The 22014-nt window shown below is 43.2% G+C and overlaps 1 protein-coding gene and 1 non-coding gene across 11 annotated transcripts in view; both read right to left on the reverse strand.

Annotated features, from left to right (window-relative positions):
• The window catches only part of SSH2 (slingshot protein phosphatase 2), a 302660-nt gene that overhangs the window by 9560 nt on the left and 271086 nt on the right, over window positions 1–22014 (reverse strand). For all 10 annotated transcript variants that reach the window (XM_008010924.3, XM_008010921.3, XM_073004801.1 and 7 more), the window contains 3 exons: window positions 16998–17144; window positions 12398–12598; window positions 321–1155 (listed from right to left, as the gene is read on the reverse strand). In XM_008010924.3, the coding sequence (XP_008009115.2) occupies window positions 321–1155; window positions 12398–12598; window positions 16998–17144 (1183 nt within the window). The remainder of the gene's footprint in view (window positions 1–320; window positions 1156–12397; window positions 12599–16997; window positions 17145–22014) is intronic.
• Window positions 5172–5279, reverse strand: LOC119621959 (U6 spliceosomal RNA). Its single transcript, XR_005238593.1, has one exon. It is a non-coding gene; the product is annotated as a U6 spliceosomal RNA (small nuclear RNA).

Here is a 22014-nt window from a genome sequence, read left to right on the forward strand (position 1 = left end):
CCCGAGTGCCTCAGCCTCCCGAGTAGCTGGGACTACAGGCGCCCGCCACCTTGCCCAGCTAGTTTTTTGTATTTTTTAGTAGAGACGGGGTTTCACCGGGTGAACCAGGATGGTCTCGATCTGCTGACCTTGTGATCCGCCCATCTCGGCCTCCCAAAGTGCTGGGATTACAGGCTGGAGCCACCGCGCCCGGCCAAACCCTAAGTTTTCAAGGAAAATCTCAGGCAGATTCTCCATCAAAAATAAACATAACAGAATCCCAAATACTTTACCTTTGAAGAGAACTTCATTAGGTGGAAAACTACAAAGACAATTTTTACCTTTGACTGTTCCTCATCCATTGAAGATTCTTCTGATGCATGGGGAGTATTACTCAAAGAGCTGCTTCTCTGGTCATCAGTTGTCACTTTGGAAGGGGCTACTTCTACCACTGACAGTCGACAGCTCTCACTCCTTCCTCCACCCAGTTCCTCCATCCTTGAATGGGAAAAAGATCGTGACCGGGTTTCTTGGGAGAGCTCCACAAACTTCTCTAGGGCACTAAAAAAGTCAATGCGATCTGTACTGAAATCTGAGATTTCAGTCTGGCAACTGGGTTGGGGGCTTGGTGACTCAGGATCAGGGGACATGGGGAGGTCTTTCAGTCGAGATGTCAATTCTTCCATAGGCAGTAGGTGGACGTTCATGTCTGCTTTCAGTGCGTCTGTCTCCAAATCTTCCACTGTTAAGTCTGGAAACTTGTTGGCCATTTCTGGGACATGTCCAGGCTGAATTAAGGCTTTGGATGCATGGCAGTTGTCAAGAGGAAATTTTGATTCATTCAGACAACACCCTGATGAGCATCCATTGATGTCATTTAAGTTTAATTCATCCTCAATCTGTCCAGCATGAAATTCCGTAGAAGTAAACTCCAAGCAGATCATTCTTTCTTTGGTACACAGGCCTTTCTGATTTGCATCTTGTGGGACCACATGTTCCACAAAGACAGGAGGTATGGGTGGGTGACTCTCCATGGTCTTCACCTCAGCAATCTGGTCTGCTGAGGTGGTGATCTCCTTCTTGTTGAGTTCTAGCCCAGGTTTGCAGATGGGTTCGTGGTGGTCTGAGAGGTCACTATCTGAATGAGATCTCCATAGTTTATTATGCCGCTGTTTGCTGTGGAGGACATACACAGGAAATATCTTAATCTGGTTTGTAAAGATAATCAACACCCTCCCAGGAAAACACTCCCAGATAAATCTTAACTTGTAAAAATGCTTTGTTATTGCTCAGTGGACTAGGCAATTAACGTTTGAAAAGACACTCAATTTAATAGCAAAAAACAAAGCAAAACAACAACAAATGAGTGTGAGATTTTTTTTTACCTATCAGTCTGACAGGAATTAAAATGGTCGGTAATAGCCAGTGTTGATGATGGTATGGCTAAACAAGCCCTCTCATACACTGGTAGGAGTGTGAATTCAGAATTTTTGTTTTTTGTTTTTTTTTTCAGACGGAGTCTCGCTTTGTTGCCTATGCTGCAGTGCAGTGGCATAATCTCAGCTAACTGCAACCTCTGCCTCCCAGGTTCAAGCAATTCTCCCACCTCAGCCTCCCGAGTAGCTGGGATTACAAGAACATGCCACCACGCCTGGCTAATTTTTGTATCTTTAGTAGAGACGGGGTTTCGCCATGTTGACCAGGCTGGTCTTGAACTTCTGACCTCAAGTGATCTGCCCACATTGGCCCCCCACCACACCCAGCTGAACTGTAGATTTTAAAGACTGAAATCTGGCAATAGCTCTCCAAATTTAACATTTTCACCAACATTTCTTCCTTAATAAATTTTTCTTGGAGGAATGCTATTACAAGTGCATATAGATATCCATATGGCCAGGTGAGGTGGCTCACACCAGTAATCCCAGCACTTTTTAGGAGGCCGAGGCGGGTGGATTGCTTGAGCCCAGGAGTTCGAGACCAGCCTGGGAAACATGGTAAAACTCCATCTCTACAAAAATATAAAAAACTATCCAGGTGTGGTGGCATATGACTGTAGTCTTAGCTACTCAGGGGGCTGAGGCGGGAGGATTGCTTGAGCCCAGGAGGGTGAGGCTGCAGTGAGATTGCGCCACTGCACCCAGCCTGGGTGACTGAGCAAGACCTTGTCTCAAAAAAAAATAAAGAAAGAAAGAAAGATAAAGAAAGATATTTACTGGCTGGCTGCCGTGGCTCATGCCTGCAATCCCAGCACTTTGGTAGGCTGAGGCGGGCGGATCACTTGAGGTCAGGAGTTTGAGACCAGCCTGGCCAACATGGTGAAACCCCGTCGCTACTAAAAATACAAAGATTAGCTGGGCGTAGTAGCGGGTACCTGTAATCCCAGCTACTCGGGAGGCTGAGACAGGAGAATTCCTTGAACCTGGGAGGCAGAGGTTGCAGTGGGCCGAGATTGCACCAATGCACTCTAGCCTGGGTGCCAGAGCGAAACTCCATCTCAAATAAACAAACAAACAAAAAAAGATATTTACTATGACACTATTTGTGATACTAAAAGATGAGACACCAAACAACAACAACAACAAAGGATTTACATTATAATCCATACAACTATATGCTGTGAAGCTGTTAAAAACTGTCAGGTCTACAGAAGTCTTCTGTGATAAGAAAAAAAAAAAAAAATTAAAAGGGAAAAAAAACCTGTCAGGTATTTTAGTGGAGTGATATACAAGGTATACTATTAAGTAAAAAAGAACCTCAAACACATTTGAAATTAGTGTCTATATTAGAATAATATACTCTTAAATAATATACACTCTTAAATAATATACACTCTTAAACAGTTCCCAAAACCCCAGCCAAAAAGAGAAAGGTGGCCCTGTGGATGGTCAGGTTCATCTGCCCAGGAAACAGGTCACTAAGTGTGGTCCTTGGGGGTGTGGTCTCCATGACTTACAAGCTGATGAGGAGTTACCAAACCGCAGGGTGGAATGGGAAACTCAGCCCAAAACAACTTGCCCTGGGCTCTGGGCCATGCCTGGGCTCTGCCGAGTCATGCTCAGGCGCCTGCACTAATGTGACCCCCTGTTTGTTCTCAACTCTGCACCTGCTCACAGCTCCCCCTCCCTGTCTGCTGCTTGGGTGGGGCTCTCTCTGACTCATGCCTGCACAGCAGAGGGGTGCTTTCCTGGGAAGGAGTAGGTCAATCTTTTTATGAAGACAAGCTGTAATCAATCAGCTGGGTATAAGATGGGGTTTTCACCCTTCCCAAGCTGCATGAGCTCCAGCCACCCCTAGGAGGAGACAACATAACACGTATCTCAAACAAGTGAGTGGCTATGGGGAGGGAGGGGAAAGCTGTTTGGATAGGTGGGGCCTAAGTTGTACATTATGACCAACTGAGGCCAGTGGTTTCTTCAGTTTCTTCTCCTATATGCGGCATCCTTGTTTCGTGAAATAAATATGACTCTATTCTCCAATTTCTATCCCTCACCTATCATGAGGATGTTCAAACCTGCACCAGCTTCTCTCACCCACCACGGTAGGACAATGCCTGGGATGCAAATGCCTGGGGAGACCTCTCAAGGGGTGGCTGTTCTCACTCTTCTAATAATAGAACAGGCAAATGAGAAGTTTCATGATCCCAAGAACCCTCCAAAGTATGTTTTTGTGTGTGTGTGTGTGTTGTTTTTGTTTTTTTGAGATGGAGTCTCGCTCTGTCACCCAGGCTGGAGTGCAGTGCCGTGATCTTGGCTCACTGCAAGCTCCGCCTCCCGGGTTCATGTCATTCTCCTGCCTCAGCCTCCCAAGTAGCTGGGACTACAGGCGCCCACCATCACGCCCAGCTAATTTTTTGTATTTTTAGTAGAGATGGGGTTTCACTGTGTTAGCCAGGATGGTTTCCATCTCCTTACCTCGTGATCTGCCCGCCTCGGCCTCCCAAAGTGCTGGGATTACAGGCGTGAGCCACCGCGCCTGGCCCCTCCAAAGCATGTTTTTAAAATTGCCTGCAGATTACTAATCAGTCAGGAGAGAATGAGAGACTGATTATGCTAATAGGAAGCAACAGTGCATGTTTCAGAGGAAGTCTGACATTGCAGCTGTGTAACCAGCATGGATTTCCTTCTCTTCCTTTGGGAGATAATCATTAGAAAATACTGGGTTGGGGCTCTGGAATTAAACTGACACTTGTAAAAGAGAGAGTGAAAAAAAAGCCAATCTAAAGATAGGTCTGATGCTGCTGCCTTGTTTTCATTTTTGTAACAGGACCTGGAGGGAGAATGGCAAGCAGCTGATTCATCTCCGTTGCCTGTGAAACGCTGCTACTCCACGTGTAGCTTCTCACTCGGGGTCCCCTCCTCACTCCTCCCCACTCAGGCGTAACCTCCATTCTGAATTTTGTGCTTATCATTCCCTTTTTTTTCTTTATAGTGTCTACATGGTTTGTTCTTAATACTGCTTTGTTTTGCATGTCTTGAACTTTATTTAAACGGTATCCCACTGTATGTATTCTTCCTCAATGGATTTTTTTTTAAAGATTCATCACTGTGTATAAAGGTAATCCACAGAGTGTAATGAGTATGCCACAACTTATTTCCCTTCTGTTGGTTCAAGCAATTATCCTGCCTCAGCCTCCAGAGTAGTTGGAATTATAGGCATGCGCCACCATGCCTGGCTAATTTTTGTATTTTTAGTAGACACGGGGTATCACCATCTTGGACCAGGCTGGTCTCAAACTCCTGACCTCAAGTATCTGCCTACCTCGGCCTCCCAAAGTGTTGGCATTACAGGCATGAGCCACCACGCCTGGACTCATCATGTTTTAGTTGGTTACACTAAACTGTTTTCCAATGAAGCTTTGTCCTGAGACAGTTTATTCTAACATTTCATCACTGGTAGGAATAGATGTAATATATTAAGATCATATCTATTATTTTAAACTGTTAAATTTTAAACTCAGTCGACTCCCCACCTCCCACCCCCTTCCAGGCAGGCAGCAAATAAACAGCTTGCCAAAAAGGAACTTCAGAGTTGGTCTATATCCTGGATGATATAACCAAGTCTCAGATCCTTTTCCCCCTTGAGTGGCCTGTGACCTGAATTTGGATTCATATAAAGACAGAGACATACATAAGGTGATTAGGTCATTCTGGGAAAGAATTGGCCTTTTACCTAGGTTAATGTACAAGAGGAAATTTTATCTTTATTTTTACATATTTTTAAGTTGTCAGCCTTATGTAGGGGCCATGCCAATCTTCTCTGTATAGTTCCAATTTTAGTATTTGTGCTGCCCAAGTGAGCACAAGAAGAAGGAAATTTAAATGACAGATGCATAAGGTGTCCCATCATCTTGCTTCCACTTTCATATTGTTACATGTTTTGTGAAACATCAACTCTGAGAAAGTTATATAAAGGAAAAGGCTGCTAAAAATGGAGTACTTGCGCCTGTAATGTGGCTATTCAGGAGGCTAAAGCATGATGATCACTTTGATCACTTGAGCCTAGGAGTTGAGTGAGACTAGCCCGGGCAATATAGACATTGTCTCTTTAAAAAAAAAAAAAAAAAAAAAAAAAAAGAGGGCCAGGAGTTATAGTAAAATCAGGCTGTCTGTCTATAGTTACTTTTTAGGGTGTTAGGCAGCCTGTATAAAGGAAGAGAAAAAGCATTATCTGAATATTTTTTTGTGTGTGATGTGCATCACCCAAGATGCTTTAAGATTATTTAACTGGAAAGCTAGTAAGAAAATCCTTTTAAATCTCAATTGCTGTTGGCTGACCAGGAGTCCACATCTTTCCTTCTCAGGCTGCCTGCTGCCAGCTGACCAATGTGTACCAGCTAACTAGACCTCAATGTCTCCACCAGCAAAGTCAGGGTAAAAGACAACCCTGCCTCCTCTGGCCCTTGTGACGGGGCACTCAAAAGAATCAAAACTGACATTTCTGAGGAAACGTGGCACAGACTCTCCCTGGTCACCACCCAGTTTTTCTTCCTTGCCCCCTATACACTGAAACCTAATACCACAGACACACGGTCCAGCTTGCAAATGGTCTGCTTGAAATCTAAACCTGTCTAATGGAACATAAATCTGCCAGATACCTGCAGGATCAGAGTGCAGAATAACAAACAGGGCTGCTAGCAGTTTAATGGAGTTTCAAAACACAGACACACCCCACCTCCCTCCTCTTGTTTTGCTCCCAACCCCCATCTATAAAAACAGAAAAAATAAAATCAGATATGAATACTATAAGGTTTATGATACCCTTCTTTTTAGATCTAAAGGGAAATATTAAACATTAGCCTTCTCCAGGCTCTTAATGATATACTGGAGGTACAAAAAGTCCCTTGTATTTCAGAGGGGCTTGGCCCATACCCTCATACTCTGATTAAGACTGTTACAAATTCATAAATCAGTACAGGGGCCTGGTGTCACTTTGAACACTTCTCTTCTACTAAGGTCAAAGCACTAAGTGAATGCCCTCAAACAGAGAGCTGCCACCTCAAATTAAACACCCAGGGCCACCCTGGCTAACCATGGAGCTAGAGAATGCTAGGATCAGGGCTCTGCCTCTTCGAGAAAACCACCACAGGCCTCTTGGGATAAAATATAATATGCAAGATCTAAACACTTGGACAGGAAATGGACTTTTTCTACAAACAATGAGTGAGATTTTTCTACAGATTTTCCTCTCCTGCTTACCTAAATGGCAAGGCTTGATAGAGCTTCATACAGTCACAGGAGTCTGGGGATTTTTTTCTTTGCTCTTCTAAGCAGGCAGATCTGGAGTGGCACTTTAGTGCTGGGCAAGTCTGCTGGGCCTATTCACTTGCCAGTTAGCCTACAAGTACCATGGTTTCCTAATAACACATCATAGATTGCAGACCCTAACAGCTATATATCCAACAGCCATTTTTCTTACTGTCAGAGCCAATCGATTTGATTTGGGTGTTCACTATCCCATGGGTTCAGGAAATGTGGCACTTCCCTAGATCCAGAGGATAAATATGAATATGCTGTTTGTTTTTGTTTTTGTTTTTGTTTTGAGATGGAGTCTCACTTTGTCGCCCAGGCTGGAATGCAGTGGCGTGATCTTGGCTCACTGTAAACTCTGTCTTCTGGCTTCATGCCATTTTCCTGCTTCAGCCTCCCTATTGGCTGGGACTACAGGAGGCCCCCACCATGCCAAGCTAATTTTTGTATTTTTAGTAGAGACGGGGTTTCCCCATGTTGGCCAGGATGGTCTTGATCTCCTGACCTCGTGATCTGTCCGCCTTGGCCTCCCAAAGTGTTAAGATTACAGGCATGAGCCTGGCCCTTTTTTTTTTTTTTTTTTTTTTTTAAAGACAGAGTTTTGCTCTTTTGCCCAGGCTGGAGTGAAGTGGCATGATCTTGGCTCACTGCAACCTTTGCACCTTGGGTTCAATGATTCCCCTGCCTCAGCCTTCTGAGAAGCTGGGATTTGTAGGTGCCCACCACCACACCTGGTTAATTTTTGTAGTTTTAGTAGAGATGGAGTTTAGCCATGTTGGCCAGACTGGTCTCGAACTCCGGACCTCAAGTGATCCACTCGCCTCGGTCTCCCAAAGTGCTAGGATTATAGGCGTGAGTCACTGTGCCCAGCTGTGAATATGTTTTATCCAGTCCTGGAAATTCTGTTTTCTTGGCCATATGACCCAGTCCTGGCCAATGGGTGGGGAGCTTTTGGGGAAGGTCTTCCTATCCAGTTTAAATGCCCCTTTTCTTCAGCCAGATGCTGTACAATTTACAGATGCCTAGAGATGTGGCAGACATCTGGCAATCATCAGATAACCTCAAGGACCAAGCTGTTAACAAAGGAAGGTGGAACCGAAAGCTGTAGAACACCAGAGTCCATGATTACATTACCACTGAGCCATTACAGACAGTACTTCTGTGTTTTTTAAAGGAGATAAATGCTACAACTACCTGGTATAAACTACCTGTAGCTAGGTGTTGGGCTAGATATCTTTTATTTGCCCCTGCAGGGTCCATTCTTCAGCTTTTCCACCCTGTTTGCTGCTGCGGAGACTGATCTACAGACCACAACAACAGGTCCCCTAGTTTTCTGACTTCCAGAGGGTTTGGCTAATGGGGAGTTCTGGAAGGAGACTGGAGGAAAGAGAGTGAGGGCAAGGTATTTACTCCTCTAGCTCCCTCAGCACGGGGCTGCCTCGGGCTAGCTGTGTCCCTCTGACAGAAAGTTATTGCTTGCCTCTGAAAGTGCCTTTCTCTAACAAGAGTCTCTTTCCAGGTTCTAGGAACTGCTTCCTCTCTTTTTGGGTCTAGGAGCTGCTTCCAAACAGCCCTGCTGATACAAGACCCTTGATTCCACTACAATGCCATGCTTGTAAATAGTCCCTTTATAAAACCCTCCTCAACAGCCGGGCGCGATGGCTCACGCCTGTAATCCCAGCACGTGGGGAGGCCGAGGCAGGCAGATCACAAGGTCAAGAGATCGAGACCATTCTGGCCAACATGGTGAAACCCCGTCTGTACTAAAAATACAAAAATTAGCTGGGAGTGGTGGCACATGCCTGTAGTCCCAGCTACTTGGGAGGCTGAGGCAGGAGAATCCCTTGAATCTGGAAGGCGGAGGTTGCAGTGAGATGAGATCATGCCACTGTACTCCAGCCTGGTGACAGAGTGAGACTTTGCCTTGACAGACAGACAGATTGATAGACAGATAGATAGATAGATAGATAGATAAAAAACCCTCCTCAAATAATCCTAATCTGAGTCTGCTGTTTCTTGCTGAAATCCTGATTGAGGTATTTGATTACCTGCAGCCAAAAGCAGCCTAAGTCACATCCCTACCACCAGATAGTACTTAAAATCCAGAAACCACCACAATATAGGAAGTTCTAGGAACATTTTCCATTCCCGTTTTGAATGGAATATGTCTGGGGGTGGCAGGATGCAGTGAGAAATGTCATGGAAGTGGGAATAAATGGCACATACATGTGTCTTCTGGGTAGCCTTGGAGGAATATGAGAATCATATCTGAATAACTCTCAACAATACACAATAAACATTCATACACATTTTTATTCACAGTAACCCTGTGAGATGGATCTCTTGATTTTCATTTTATAGATGGGGTCAGGTAAGGATGAAAAATGTAAAGTAACTTCTCAGGGTTGCAGTAAGAGGGTGAACCAGGAATGGAAACCAGATCTACTGACTCAAATTCTGTGCTTTTCTCTCCCCAGGGCTTGTCCCTCCCGCTCCATGAATCAAGCCTAGGAAGCTGAGATGGAGCAAAAAAAGGAAGAGAAAGGGAAAAAAAAGGTGATTTTGGGTTTATACTGCCCTTCTTATCCTCATCTAAGATTTTTCTGAAATTCCTTCAACAACTAAGGAAAACCACACACACTAAAAAAACCCAACCCAACAGCTTGCAGTAGCCTGGGATTCCAGAATAAATACCAAAATTGGCAGGACACATAGTATCCTTCCTCTCAGTGGGTCACGTGAGGACACTGTCCAACATCTGTCATGTGCGTCTGGGAATATATATTTATTTCTTGCTAAATGCTCAGATGCCTCTTTCTTGTGCCAAAAAGAACTGCTACATCCTACCTTCTGATCTAATCTAAAAATGCCATCAAAATCTGGCCCCAAAGACCTACAAATTCTTTTAAACACAGGATGCTTCAGTATCCTCCCAGCCTCCTAAGAGAATGGTTCAGATAAAATCATGCCAAATGTTGAGTAAATGGGAGGGGTTTTTTAGTGGAAACCATAATGCTATGCTGTGGCCACATTTTCACAATACTTCGGGGGTGGGAGGGTGATCCCTCCGCCTGAATAGGCTGGAAGGCTATGTAACATTTTGTTCAGGGGAAACACAGTCCAGATTCAAGAGTCAAGACCAAATCATAAGACTTACTGGAGTCAAACACTGGCACCAGCCCCAACTGCTTCTCGACAGCTGTGCCTTCACCCTAACAAAACCACCTAGAACATACCTACATGGAAAAAACAAAGCAGAATCTAGAAATCCACAGAATTTCAGCATGTAGCATCTCAGGAAGCTGATCCTTAAATCATTTAATATCTGATGCTTGTTCCCAAGAGCTGCTGAAGGTGGCTTTAACCACCAAAAGGATAATAATGTAGTACAATTAATTACTCATTTTATAACCAATTACCAAATTATTATTGAAAATGGCTGGTTCTTACCAATACAGGAAGACATTCAAGACCTAGTACTGAGTGGAGAGGTAGACTACGGAACAGTTTTTGTGGAGAAAATAGCCACCAAAATATGTGACAGAGTAAAACCTTGAGAAACAGGTAATGTCAACTGCTGTCTATGTGTATTGAGCTCATAAACTATTTTTTCCTTTTGCAATTTTCTGCATTTTTGAAAAGCATATATACAATTGGATTTATTTATTTATTTATTATTATTATTATTTGAGACAGATTCTCACTTTGTTGCCTAGGCTGGAGTGTGGTGGCATGATCTCAGCTCACTGCAACCTCCATCTCCCGGGTTTAAGCGATTCTCCTGCCTTAGCCTCCTGAGTAGCTGGGACTACAGGTGCCCACCACCATACTTGGCTAATTTTTGTAGTTTTAATAGAGATGGGGTTTCACCATATTGGCCAGGCTGGTCTTGAACTCCTGACCTTGTGATCTGCCCGCCTCAGCCTCCCAAAGTGCTGGGATTACAGGTTTGAGCCACCGTGCCTGGAAAAAGATTTTTTTTTTTTTTTTTTTTTGTGAGACGGAGTCTCGCTCTGTCACCCAGGCTGGAGTGCAGTGGCTGAATCTCGGCTCATTGCAAGCTCCGCCTCCCAGGTTTAAGCCATTCTTCTGCCTCAGCCTCCCGAGTAGCTGGGACTACAGGCACCCGCCACCTCGCCCAGCTAGTTTTTTTTTGTATTTTTTAGTAGAGATGGGGTTTCACCGTGTTAGCCAGGATGGTCTCGATCTCCTGACCTCATGATCCGCCCATCTCGGACTCCCAAAGTGCTGGGATGAGCCATTGCGCCTGGCCAAGACTTTTTAAATAAGAAAGAATTGTGTCTAGGAAGTGCTTTTATACCCAACGGGGTCATATACATCCCTATTCTGCTGATTTGTCACAAGATCAAAATTACTAGAGAAGGCTCAGTGAAACCAAGCACTGAGGTAAACAAAATACCCAAATTAGCAGATGGTACTTATTTCTTTTTAAAGAGTGGGCCAAAGGTTGCAGTGAGCTGAGACTATGCCACTGCACTCCAGCCCAGGTGACAGAGTGAGACCCTGTCTCAAAAAACATAAAAAATACAAACAAAATATGAATGAATGGGCCAAAAAAATTTCCAAGAATTTCAGCTAAGCCTTGCATTACCTTGGGAGTCATTGGTATCCTTTTTTTTTTTTTTTTTTTTTTAACAAGGCAGCTGAATTTAGTCTTATAAGATGTTGAAAAGTGGTATTAATATTTAGTATTTCCATCCTTTAGTTTAATTATATCAACCTGAAAGATTAAATGCTTAATCTTCCATACTAGTCTATTTGTTTTCTTTAAAAAAATTTTTTGGTACTGCTCCTTATGGGGCAGGGCTATCCCACTGGCAGTGTGTCCAGGGAAATCTTTCTTTTTCTTTTTTTTTTTTTTGAGATGTTGTTTCGCTCTGTTACCCAGGCTGGAGTGCAGTGGTACGATCTCAGCTCACTGCAACCTCCGCCCACGGGTTCAAGCGATTCTTCTGCCTCAGCCTCCCAAGTAGCTGGGATTACAGGCGCCACCATCATGCCCGGCTAATTTTTGTATTTTAAGTAGAGATGGGGTTTCATCATGTTGGCCAGATTGGTCTCGAACTCCTGACCTCAAATGATCTGCTTGCCTTGGCCTCCCAAAGTGCTAGGATTACAGGCATGAGCCACCGTGCCCGGCCAGCCCATGCAAATCTTAAATGCTTACACTTATTTTTTGAAAACTGGATTGAGGCCGGGCGCGGTGGCTCAAGCCTGTAATCCCAGGACTTTGGGAGGCTGAGACGGGCGGATCACGAGGTCAGGAGATCAAGACCATCCTGGCTAACACAGTGAAACCCCGTCTCTACTAAAAAAAATACAAAAAACTAGCTGGGTGAGGTGGCGGGCGCCTGTAGTCCCAGCTACTCGGGAGGTAGGAGAATGGTGTAAACCCGGGAGGCGGAGCTTGCAGTGAGCTGAGATCTGGCCACTGCACTCCAGCCTGGGCAACAGAGCCAGACTCTGCCTCAAAAAAAGAAAAAAAAAGAAAAAAAAAAGAAAAGAAAACTGGATTGATAGAGAAATAAGTCTTTTTTGAAAAAATATCACATCCAAATCAGCTTGAGAAGCAGCTACCGAGAAGGACACTTCATCTTGCTTTAGGGAACTTAAAAGGAGGGAGAATCAGAGAAAGTCACTTAAGGACTCACCTTGCCAGCAAGATCCCCTGATACTCTTCCAGTTGTCTCATGAAGCTGGGGTTGGGCTTGGTCACTGTTCGTCTTTCTTTCACGTAGTCATAGGCTCGGTCCAGATTCCAGCCATATTCTTTCATTGCATAGGCAATCACGGTGGAGGCTGAGCGACTAACCCCCATTTTGCAGTGCACAAGGCATTTAGATCCATGTTTCCTTGTTTGGGGGATTAAGGTAAAGAATAGAGGAAAACACAGTAGTGGGGATATTTTAAAAGTTGGGTTCTACATTTTTCCAAGTATCCTTTTCTTGCCCTTCCATTTTCTTGCTATGCAATCTCTCTACTTTGGTGCACTCGTATACATTTATAATCAAATGTGTAGGTAGGGTAGGGTAGGCAGCTCTAATGTATTCTTAAACAATATTCAATGTTAGTATTATGCTTTTTAAATCCATTCAGCAAACATTTACCAGGCATTTACAATATGTGTAAGGCAATGTGCAAAGTGCTGGGATGCAAAGGTAAGTAACATAGCTTTTATCCTAAAGGGTAGGATTCAGTGGGAGAAACATACAATTAAAATGCAATATGGGGCTGGGTCTGGTGGTTCATACCTGTAATCCCAGCACTTTGGGAGGCTGAGGCAGGTGGATCACTTGAGGTTGGGGGTTCGAGACCAGCCTGGCCAACATGGTAAAACCCCATCTCTATTAAAAATACAAAACTTAGCTGCACAGGCTGGGCATGGCGGCTCAGGCCTGCAATCCCAGCACTTTGGGAGGCTGAGGCCAGTGGATCACGAGGTCAGTAGTTCAAGACCAACCTGACCAAGATGGTGAAACCCTGTCTCTACTAAAAACACAAATTAGCCAGGCATGGTGGCCTGTGCCTGTAATCCCAGCTACTCGGGAGGCCAAGGCAGGAGAATTGCTTAAACCCGGGAGGCGGAGGTTGCAGTGAGCTGAGATGGCACCACTGCACTCTAGCTTGGGCAACAGAGCAAGACTCCATCTTGGAAAAAAAGAAAAAATTCAATACGGTAAGTGCAATGACAATTGGTCACAGGGTGTAGAGGGAGCATTTAAAATTTAGACTGGAGCCCATTTTGTGTGTGGTGGAGGCCAGTTCCCTCATAGCCCCAGGGGCATGTTTCATGGCTGACACTCTCCCGAATTACAGGTGTGACAGTGACTGAACTAATTTATTCAAATGTTATGAATTGTTTCCAGTTTAAGTTCTAGTAAGGGTTCTGTCCTTAGAAGTAGAAAGCAGACGAAACTAATCCTCCTCTCTACTCAGATGTAGCCCTAAATATTACTTTTCACAACCCTGCAACCCGGGTCCTGTCTAGGTGGCTCTACCACCGAGGAGTTGGATGGGGGCATATGGTGTGCCACATGGCTTTCTCAGTGATGAGGGGAAATGAAGGAAAACCGTGGGTTTTTTTTCTCTTTTATATTAGGTGGAAGAAAGATAAAACAAAGTTACCTAAAGCTATACTAACAAACAAAACCCCTATGTCAACATACTGGAGCTTATAATGGAATATGAACATGATTCAGTATGCTAATTATGCTAATAACACAGTGTCTGGCACATACTTTCAAATACTAAATATTTGCTATACATATAAAAAAACCTGTGAATCTGCAGATTAGATCTTCTAGGTGCTTAAAGTAGGAACAACATTAAAAAATCTGGAAATAAGAACTGTTATTCTTATCCCTAGTATACATGGGCTCTGGATTCTTTCCCCAGTGGCTATTCTAATAAACTAAAAATGTACATGTCAGCATAACAAGGGAAATCTATTCATCCGTTCACTCACTATTATGATGGTAGAAAAGCTTCCTTTCGGCCGGGCACGGTGGCTCAAGCCTGTAATCCCAGCACTTTGGGAGGCCAAGACAGGCAGATCACGAGGTCAGGAGATCGAGACCATCCTGGCTAACACAGTGAAACCTCGTCTCTACTAAAAAAATACAAAAAACTAGCCGGGCGAGGTGGCAGGCGCCTGTAGTCCCAGCTACTCGGGAGGCTGAGGCAGGAGAATGGCGTGAACCTGGGAGGCGGAGCTTGCAGTGAGCTGAAATCTGGTCACTGCACTCCAGCCTGGGCGACAGAGCGAGACTGCGTCCCAAAAAAAAAAAAAAAAAAAGTAAAGGCTTGCTTTCAGAAGTTTATAATCCTGCTTCTGCTTCTGGAGAAAGAGACATATGAAATACTTCAGTATAAATGCAAGGAGGTATGAGGTTGAGTGCCAAAATAAGTGAGCCGGATAAGCTACAGGAATGCAGAGAATGGGCTATAATAATTGAAAGTCTCAAAGGGAAGGTAAGATTAACCTCCCACTGGTGAATTAGGTACAAAATTTGGGTGTTCTAACATTAGTTGGGGTGTGTGTCTCTGTGTGTAGTTTAGCCCAAATGAATAGTAATTATCTGTTTTACTTATGGCACCCTAGGGTTTTCATTTAGACTACAGTTAGGAAGCCAAGGTGGTGTGTTAGAAGGAAGTTTAGACATGTGCTCTATATTTTCCCATCAATCTCTGATAACTTTAATGTATCAAGTTTCAGGTCTATGCCTGTAGGCATGAAAGGTGCTCAAACTTGGACAACCGTAAGTAAAATTCAATTATGAAATTCACTTCCATGAAGACATCTCTTTGACATATTTTCAACTGGGCTTTTTTGGTGTTTGGCTTCTAACTCTTGTAATGAAGGATCTGAAGTCAGTTATCCCCTAACCCAATTCCACCTTTCAGTGCCCCTACCCATGCTGGACTGTCCAGATTAACGCTGGTATCATATTAAGAATCAGGATCCTGGGCTGGGTGCAGTGGCTCACACCTGTAATCTCAGCAGTTTGGGAGGCTGAAGCAGGCAGATCACCTGAGCTCAGCAGTTTGAGACCAGCCTGACCAACATGGCGAAACCCATAAAATCAGCTGGGCATGGTAGCAGGTGCCTATAATCCCCAGCTACTCAGGAGGCTGAGGCAGGAGAATTGCTTGAACCTGGGAGGTGGAGGCTGCAGTAAGCCAAGATCGCACAACTGTACTCTAGCCTGGGCGACAGAGCAAGACACTGGCTCAAAAAAAAAAGGAAAAAAAAAAAGAAAAAAAAATCAGCGTCCTGATTAGGATGAGACATAGGAGCATTTAAAGAGATACTCTTAGGTGCTGATTTAGGCCTGCAAAAGCCTGAGTGTGAGTGCCCTCAGTTGTGCCCTGGGTGCCCCATACAGCTCTCCCTAATCCTAAGTAAAATTAGCCTTGCTTTTCATTGGGACTGGGGCCTAGCCTTCTTGTACCTTTTCCTTATAGAACTAGACTATTCCAGTACCCTTGGATTCTGAAAAGAGACAGTATTTTTTTCCCCCTAAACGCAGGCTCAAGTGCCATGGTGCGACCACAGCTCACTGCAACCTCAACCTCATGGGCTCAAGTGATCCTCCCTCCTCCCTGAGCCTTCCAAGAAGGTGGGATCACAGACATGCACCACTGTGCCCGGCTAATTAAAAAAAAATTTTTTTTTATAGAGATAGGAGTCTTGCTCAGGTTGGTCTTGAACTCCTGGGCTCGAGTGATCCTCCTGCCTCAGCAAGATCTTTGTTCAAGTCCTATCTTCACCACTTATTTGACCTCTCTGAATGTCGACAAGAGCTACCCCTCTGAATCTTAGAAAATACTACATGAAAGAACAGTAAGCATACCATGAATGGTATTATTACTGGGAATAATTTATTAATAGAATGCAAAAATACAAAGTACTCTTTTAGGTACTTGCTAGAGACTAAAGGAATAGGCTCAAAACTAGAGTATGAGGATTTAGGGAAACTAAGAGGAAGAACTTCCTGACCATGAAGGTACTTAAGAGAAGTGTGAAATTATTTTTGAAGGAGTTTAAATACAAAAGCACTTCTCATCTGCCAGGGATGGTTTGAACATAGTCCTACCTGAAGGGAGATGTGGCAAATAAGCTCGTTTATGGTTCTCTCTAGCAAAGGAATAAACAGGATTGGCAAGGAAATCCCCAAGGACTTAAAAAAAAAAAAAAAAAGCAGTGTTGACATTAATACCAAACACTAAGTTAATACAAAATACTTTCACTAAAAGAGCCAATTAATTTAAGGAAGACATCAACAGAAGGGCCATGGAAAATTTCATCATTTCAAGTATCACAAAAATAGAGTAAGAGAGTAGGAAAAGATTTCCAAAGTTTGTCTCCTTGTCTTCAGTGGGGAGGACCAGTATTCTATCTACCTGGAATAATTTCTACGATATAACTTTTAAATCTCCCCACTGGCAACTTAAGGGTTTCATTCAGAATTTCTTCCTTCTCTCATTTCTGTATCTTTTGCTGCAGTCTAAGTCTATTTTCTTTAATTCTGTGCTCAATGGAAATAGCAAACATGAGGTTACCTTCTCCTAGGGGTTTATTTAACGTAAGTCACTAGTCTTTTGCCTAGGATTAAAAAGATTTCAGTCTCCTCCTTTCTGTAGTTCCTTTTTCCTGAGTACCATCAGTAAGTTGTCTGTAGCTCTCACAACCCAGCCATGCATGGGGCAAGAGGAACAGAGGCCACAACATTGTGCAGGACTACTACTCACTTTGCTTTAGAGATGAATTTGTAAGTGTCATTCCAGTAAGCCAGGAGATCCGTTGCCTCTTCATCATATACCCGAATGTTATGATACTCAAAGACTCCTGGGAAGAAGTTATCTATCTCTCGAGTGACATTCAAGATATACCGTACCCTGCAAGGAAACCAAGGGAGAATATGTGCTCTACTGCTCAGGCTAAATTCAATTCCCAGCAATGTTTTCTCTTACTTAAAACTTGTTTATTCCATAGGCTGAAATTAAATACAAAAATAATGAAGACAGCTAAAGAACTAAGAGGTTATATTTATATATTACAGAAATTATACAACAGGGTTCCTGGGCATACCTGGGCACCAGGGAATTATTAAGCAAAAGGTTATCCACCATGTTCAACATCTAAATTCCATTTTCAGTTTATGTAGTTGCACAATCTCATCTTTGATAGTATTCTGAAAATATGCCTCATATTTTACTCCAAAGAATCAACTTGAGGCCATAATCAGACACTTTGTTACTAAAATTATCAGCAATACAATTTATTCACTGAAAGTCATCTGTATAAAATCAGACTACTGACATGTACTCCAAGGAAAAAAACAGAGAATGAATAACGACTTCTTCCTATTTTTCTAAACGCCAGATTGCTAGGCTTTGTGCAATTATTATCTCTTTGTGCAATTACATGAAAGGCAAATGTGGAGAGAACTGGAAGGAGAAAAGCTGGACTTAAAACTCCCTTAAACTCATCTGACTGCATTACTGGCTGCTATGGCATTGATGTATCTGAAGATTCTTCCACACTAAGATGCTTGCAGAAGAGAATTTCTCTATCAAAACAGTCTTCTATTATCTTTCTCACTGTACAATCTCAATAAATGCTTGAGTTTCATTTACCAAATGTTATCTTTTCTTAATGCTCTCTGTTTAGACATAGCTGGATGTCTAAGTTTACTCCAACAATACAACATGGACTCACTCATTTCCCTCTGAGATATTGCTTCCTTCTCAGCACAAATATGAAGTTCTATAAACCCAAACTCTGAAATCAATAAAATGAATACAGAAAAAGAAAGCAGCCATAGCTAACCAAATCTGTGGTTTAGGTCAAGTGGCCAAAAATTTTCTCAGACACGAATTGAATCTGTTTTAACTTGGCATCAAAGCCCATTACTACAAAATTAAAAAAAAAAATTTTAATTTAAAAAGCGAGCTTGGCCAGGCGCAGTGGCTCACGCCTGTAACCAGTACTTTGGGAGGCCAAGGTGGGTGGATCACCAGAGGTCAGGAGTTTGAGACCAGCCTGGTCAAGATGGTGAAACCCCGTCTCTACTAAAACTACAAAATTAGCTGGGCATGGTGGCACATGTCTGTAATTCCAGCTACTTGGGAGGCTGAGGCAGAAGAATTGCTTGAACCCAGCAGGCAGAGGTTGCAGTGAGCCAAGATTGCACCATTGCACTCCAGTCTGGGCAATGAAACTCAGTCTCAAAAACAAAAACAAAAAAAGGTGCAATTGCTATGGAAAACAGTACAGCAGTTTCCCCAAGGGTAAACACAAAATTACCACAGGACTCAGCAATTCCTTTCCAAAGAATAAATCCAAGAGAAATAAGTCTACCCGAAAACTTGTACACAAATGGTCACAGCAGCATTATTCAAAACAGCCGAAGAGTGGCTCTTAGTTAGTTGATGAACATTAGTGATTTCTAGGGATTGCTGGGGCAGCGGTAAGAAGAAAAATGGAGGTGACTCTTGAAGGGTACAGACTTTCTGAGTTGGAAAAATGTTCTAAATGGATTGTGGTGATGGTTGCACAGCTCTGTGAATATACTAAAAACCAACAAATTATACATTTAAAATGGGTGAATCATATGGTATGTAAATTATATTTCAATAAAACTGTTAGAAAAAAAGGCAACACTCCAGCCTGGGTGACAGCAAAAAAGGAAAAAGAAAAAAAGGCAGGCAACACACTTTCCTTATTTTATTTTATTATTTATTTTCCCCAAGATGGAGTCTTGCTCCGTCGCCCAGACCTGGAGTGCAATGGCATGATCTCAGCTCTCTGCAACCTCCGTCTCCCTGGTTCAAGCAATTCTCTTGCCTCAGCCTCCTGAGTAGCTGGGATTACAGGTGTGTGCCACCACTCCCAGCTAATTTTTGTAGTTTTAGTAGAGATGGCATTTCACTGTGTTGGCCAGGCTGGTCTCAAACTCCTGACCTTGTGGTCTGCCTGCCTCGGCCTCCCAAAGTGCTGGGATTACAGGCATGAGCCACCTTGCCTGGCCTCCTTTTATTTAAAATAAAAACGAACAATCTCCCACCTCTAATCCCATACCTCATAATGAATTATGGCACTATCTTTCTAGAGGCAGGACACAGCTTCCCAATCCTTTTCATTACAAAGCTATAGGCAGTCACTGCCAACTGGAACTGAAACTCCTTGAAACTTTTTTCCCATCTCAGCACCAAATGACTCTAGATAGAGTAACATTTTACTTTGGGTTAGATTCTGAAGTCAGTAGATTGGATGGAAATGGCCTTAATGTCAAAATTACCCTTGAAAATCCCATAAGTCATCTATAGGTGGCAGTATACATGGTTTTGTGTACAGATCCCTGAACTGTAATTCTTCACATACTAAAATTTAACAATCACTGAATTTAAGAAACAAGATCTAAGTAGCTATCGGTGAATTTGACCACAGTGTTTTTAAAGACAACCAGATATAGTTAGTTGCATTTTATAATTTAGTCTTCTAAGAAACAAATGAGATGATAGGTCTCATCTCCAGCTGGGGTTATATTCTAAATTCATATGTATATATGACATGATTCCAATGCTTTTGGCCAACACTGCTATACCACATCTCAGACTTAATTTTAACACTATATCTAAGTTTCCCAGAAATACAGTTTTATTTATTTATTTTTTTTCTGACAGAGTCTCACTCTGTTGCCCAGGCTGGAGTGCAGTGGCATGATCGAGGCTCACTGCAGCTGCCAACTCCCGGGTTCAAGCAATTCTCCTGCCTCAGCCTCCCGAGTAGCTGGGATTACAAGCACCTGCCACCACACCCGGCTAATTTTTTGTATTTTTAGTAGAGACAGGGTTTCACCATGTTGGCCAGGCTGGTCTCGAACTCCTGATCTCAAGCGATCCACCTGCCTCAGCCTCCTAAAGTGCTGGGATTACGGGTGTGAGCCACTACACCTGGCCAGAATTACAGAATTTTTAAAGCTTGACGATTTGAGAAGTTTGTAAAAAACATTGTCCCACTCCTAAAGAAATCTTAAGGAGACTCCTGTATATAAAGCAGATGCAATGTTATTAATCTTGTTGAATTACGGGGTCCTTATGCTTCAGGGGCATTTCCAAATAAGGCAAATGGCAGACACAGGATTAGAAGTGAGGTCTCTGAGTTCCCAACACAGTTTGCTAATTGATTTTCTCTCCTTATCTGCCATCAGCCAAGTCACAGTTCTCAAATATGTGTGAATATACCTATCATTCATTCACATTTACTGAGCACTCTCTTATTATACAGCTCTGAGCTCGGTAGATAATAAGCTATAAACAAGACTAAGATACAGTCTCTGCCTTGAAGAACTCCAGACTCAATTCTTATTAAGTTTTCCAAGTTTTATTTAACTTCAAATCTTAAATTAAGCAACCAGATCCACCCCCCACTCCCCGCCGTGGAATTCTCTGTATAATCATTTGGCTTAAGTCCTGTTCCAAGTTCCTTTTGCCAATTATGAAATACCTTTCATGCGGGGAAAAAGTAGGGAGTATTTATCCACTAATGGTGAAGATAACCAGGAGGCTTATGGCTGAGAAAACAGGCAGCCAGCAACCATCACTACCTCTGAGTCTCAGCTGGTCTTGTCTCTTTCCATGAGGAGTTAGCATGGCAAATTTCAGACCTGATTCAGGAGATCGAGACCACCTGGCTAACACGGTGAAACCCCCGTCTCTACTAAAAATACAAAAAAAAAAAAAAAAAATTAGCCGGGCATGGTGGCAGGCGCCTGTAGTCCCAGCTGCTTGGGAGGCTGAGGCAGGAGAATGGTGTGAACCTGGGAGGCGGAGTTTGCAGAGAGCTGAGATCATGCCACTGCACTCCAGCTTGGGCAACACTGCACTCCAGCCTGGGCAACAGAACGAGACTCCGTCTCAAAAGAAAAAAAAAAAAAATTCAGACCTGATTTTCTCTTTTCTTATTGGGATGATCTGACCTAAAGTGAATGAACTTCAATAAGAAACTTAGTAGGCATCAGCTAAGGGAAGAATGGCAGCTTTTTACTTGCTGAATGTTCACTGTAGTCTCCATTGTTACAATCAAACTTAATAACCATGCTGCTTAGGGACAATTTTTTAAACACAAGGTAGGTCCTCTTCAATTTCAGAAGCTTGTCCAGTTCACATCCATAACCTACAGTCTTTAAGCAGCTTACTACACAGGATAGGGACTGAGTCTTACTTTATCTGTGGATCCCCAGCACCTAGCACTTTGTCCCACAGAAGATGTTCAATGAATGTTGAATGAACGGCTCTGTGAACCCAACATATGCAATTCTATGTATTCTTGCATAAAAATGAAAATTTGATTTTAAATATCACCAATGGTTTGCACATTTGTTTTTCAAAGCCCTTCAATTAAAGCAGCTGATATTTCTTGGGAGGTGGCAGGACGAAACAGAGGGAGAACAGCTGTTTTTCTTTTCCTTTTCTTTTGTTTTTGAGATGGAGTCTCGCTCTGTCACCCAGGTTGGAGTGCAGCGGCGCGATCTCGGCTCACTGCAAGCTCTGCCTCCCAGGTTCCTGCTATTCACCTGTCTCAGTCTCCTGAGTAGCTGGGACCACAGGCGTCCACCACCGCGCCCGACTAGTTTTTTGTATTTTTAGTAGACACGGGGTTTCACCATGTTAGCCAGGATAGTCTCGATCACCTGACCTCGTGATCAGCCTGCCTCAGCCTCCCAAAGTGTTGGGATTACAGGCGTGACCCACCGCACCTGGC

Source organism: Chlorocebus sabaeus, chromosome 16 (genome assembly GCF_047675955.1).
Source record: "Chlorocebus sabaeus isolate Y175 chromosome 16, mChlSab1.0.hap1, whole genome shotgun sequence".
Lineage (NCBI taxonomy): Eukaryota > Metazoa > Chordata > Mammalia > Primates > Cercopithecidae > Chlorocebus > Chlorocebus sabaeus.